Raw genomic sequence first — 3417 nt, forward strand, 5'->3', positions numbered from 1 at the left:
CGATTCGTGGCCTTCGAGAATCGATATTGAATCGACCACATTTTAAAAAACGATATATCGAAAAATAAATTTTTTTTTTGCCCAGCCCTATATGTATGTGAGCGACGTGTTTGTCTGCCGTGTGCTAATGTTGTCTCTCCTGTTAGCTGGTGATGGAATACTGTCTAGGATCAGCCTCTGATCTTTTAGAGGGTGAGTAGTTCATGTTTATCCTTCCTCACGTCCTCCTTTCTTTTCAAATAAAGCTGTTATGCTCTCCCTCATTAGAGGTGTCTGTTTATATTTGCTGTGCTGTAGTTGTACCATCATCAGTTGGTTTATGCAGGTGTAAATATTGTAATCATCAGATTTCTGGATTGTGTTGTTTTCCCACTGAAATATTTTGTCTTTTTATCCTACAGTGCATAAAAAGCCTCTGCAGGAGGTGGAAATAGCTGCTATTACCCACGGTGCACTTCAGGGCCTCACCTACCTTCACTCTCACAACATGATACACAGGTGAGACCCTTCCTGCTTTCTGTTTTTATCTTTACATCAGCTCGCTTTGTTGAAGTTTCTCAGCTTGTTGTCAATAGATTTTTTTCAGTGCTGAAAGATGCATAGGTCTTTATTTCTGTGTTTTTTTTTTCCAGAGATGTGAAGGCAGGTAATATTCTGCTAACTGAGCCAGGTCAGGTGAAGCTTGGAGATTTTGGCTCTGCCTCAATTGTTTCTCCTGCCAACTCTTTTGTGGGTACACCTTACTGGTAAGTTGTAAATGCAATTGATTATTTGGTTGAAGGGACTATATTCTATGATTTGGTTTTACTTGAAGTCATCTTATAATTCTAGTCAGGTTTGCTTGTCCTGAATGAGTGTAAACAAGTAATTATAGCATTTTTATACATTAATATAACAATACACTGCAGTTTAAACGTTTGAGGTTAGTAAGATCAGTAAGAAATGAATACTTTCATTCAGCAGGGAAACAAGTCTTTGGAAGTTAAAGGCTCAATATGTAATTTCCGCCGCTAGAGGGCGCGTATTCAAAATAAACAAATAGAAAAAGGCGTAGTTTGATGACACCGTGACCGAGTGTGGAATCATGGAAGTTGTGGTCTTCATCCCCACAGCCGATGCAATCCGACGGGACTCGGGCAGAAATCATGTTCATGGATGAGCTAATGATTTATTAACGTAGTAGAATGAAGCAGGGTGAGGCTGAAAGCCGTCGAAGCAAAACGAGGCCGCTGAACGAGCGTGACACACGGCTCGAAAGCAGCGGAGCTTTTATTATGCCACAGTCGATCGCTTCCGCTCCTTCCAGTCGTGCGTATGTGGGGAAAAAAAGCAGCGCTGTTTTATCATACTAGATACGTTTGAAAGTTCTGTTATAATGCTACTCTGTGCGGTCGTCACCGGTCTAATAAAATGCACAACATATTAAAGCGTCTTTGGAGTTTCCATGTTTTCTACAAAACAAAACCGGAAATCGAGGGGTTACGTCATTGGCAGGCGACACAATGACACTATGGACACGGTCCGTGTCACTAGTTAAAATTGCTTATTTCTCTGGATTTAAACATTCTTCGAAACATTTGGGATAATGTAAGTACACAAGTCAGCAAAATATATATAACTGTTCTAGTGGTTTTTGGATATTTTAATTAAAACAATCTTTAAAGTGTGCCTTTAACACACTTGCATTGTTCCAAAATAATTATATTTCAAATAAATGCCATTCATGTAATCATCGAATTCATCAAAGTCCTGAAAAATGGTATCAGTTTCCGCAATAATATTGAGTAACACTACCATTTCCAAATAATAGTAAGATTAGGTTCATAATAATGTTTCTTGTGCTCTTTTTTTAATCAAATTAATGCAACCTAGGTAAGCATAAGAGACTTATTTTAAAACTCTTTTCTCACCAACCCTAAACCTTAAAACAGTAGTTTCAAAGACACTTTTAATGCACCACACAGAGACTAACAGAGACCGAGATTAACATTTTGAGTGACAACACACAAATTTCAGATTCAGAATTTTGAACGGAATCACTGAACTAATATTTAAACTAGTGTTTGAACTAGTTTGGATAGATTAACTGAATCTACCACTTTTAGCACAGTTTATGATTCTAAAATTTTAATTCGAGATGCTATTGAAATGTCTTAAAAGGATAGTTCACCCCAAAATTTAATTTCTGTCATTAATTAATTACCCTGGGTAATGGGTGTCATTCCAAACCCGTAAGACCTTTGTTCATCTTCACAACACAAATTAAAATAGTTTTGATTAAATCCGAGAGCTTTCTGACCCTCCATAGACAGCAACGCAACTTCCATGTTCAGGGTCCAAAAAGGTAGTAAGGACATTGTTAAAAAGTTCCATGTGACATCAGTGATTCAACAGTAATGTTATGAAGCTACAAGAATACTTTTTGTGCACAAAGAAAACTAAAATAACGACTTTATTCAAGGATTTCTTCTTTTCCGGGTGAGTCTCTGCCGCCATTCTCGAGAGTATCATGACTCATGCTTGTGGTGCTGCTGATGTTGTGGTACTGTCGTGAATGGTGGCGGACTGATCCAGAAAAGAAGAAATCATTGAATAAAGGTCTTATGGTTTTGGAACGACATTAGGGAGAGTAATTAATGACAATTAATGAATTTTTATTTTGGGGTGAACTATGCCTTTAACACTTCATACTTGTAAGTCATGACAGGGATTGCAAAACATAAGCTTTAACACATTTCATGGCCAAATAAAAAGCACATTAAAATGATTGTAGCAGTCACATTGCTGGCCATAAAATCTTTGTTTTAAATTGCAATAGGCATAGTCTTTTGTCCATAAATGGACTGGGAAGAACCTGCATTGTGAATATTAAAATGTCTGAGCATAGTAGGTAGTGCTTTTATTTGTTTCAAAAGAGCAAATACAGTCCTGTTTATCATGATCCGTCCCCTCTCGTGTTTAGGATGGCCCCAGAAGTGATTCTAGCCATGGACGAGGGGCAGTATGATGGGAAGGTGGACGTCTGGTCTCTTGGCATCACCTGCATCGAACTAGGTTTGTGATGGTTTGAAAGTGATCCATGACTTCCCACCTCCCACTGACCTCTGAAACTTCAGGTCATGTCGAGTATTAAGGGGGTTTATTTAGGCCAGCGTGTTTCGCTGCTTGTGACTCTGTGTTGTGTCTGTCTTTTGCTAGGGAAAGGGATTTGGGTTTTAGTGTCTAAGCTGCTTTGGGTTGTAAGCTAACTAGCTTCTACTCTTTCTCTTGGTCTCACCCTCTCTTTCTGTCACCCTCAACCTCCCAGCGTTTTCATTTATTCACTCATACCTCTTAGTCTCTATAGGGCCTTTCGCACCGCTTTAGTTCCAGAACTAAATGTACAGTACTAAAGTACTGGGACGATTTTGCGGGAAC

The 3417-nt window shown here is 38.7% G+C and overlaps 1 protein-coding gene across 2 annotated transcripts in view; it reads left to right on the plus strand.

Annotated features, from left to right (window-relative positions):
* Nucleotides 1-3417, plus strand: part of taok2a (TAO kinase 2a) — a 29915-nt gene that overhangs the window by 10678 nt on the left and 15820 nt on the right. For both annotated transcript variants that reach the window (XM_016480936.1, XM_016480937.1), the window contains exons 5-8: nt 147-192; nt 402-498; nt 633-746; nt 2963-3054. In XM_016480936.1, coding sequence (XP_016336422.1) covers nt 147-192; nt 402-498; nt 633-746; nt 2963-3054 — 349 coding nt within the window. The remainder of the gene's footprint in view (nt 1-146; nt 193-401; nt 499-632; nt 747-2962; nt 3055-3417) is intronic.

Source organism: Sinocyclocheilus anshuiensis, unplaced genomic scaffold (assembly GCF_001515605.1).
Source record: "Sinocyclocheilus anshuiensis isolate Anshui unplaced genomic scaffold, SAMN03320099.WGS_v1.1 scaffold573, whole genome shotgun sequence".
In the NCBI taxonomy this organism is placed as follows: Eukaryota; Metazoa; Chordata; class Actinopteri; order Cypriniformes; family Cyprinidae; genus Sinocyclocheilus; species Sinocyclocheilus anshuiensis.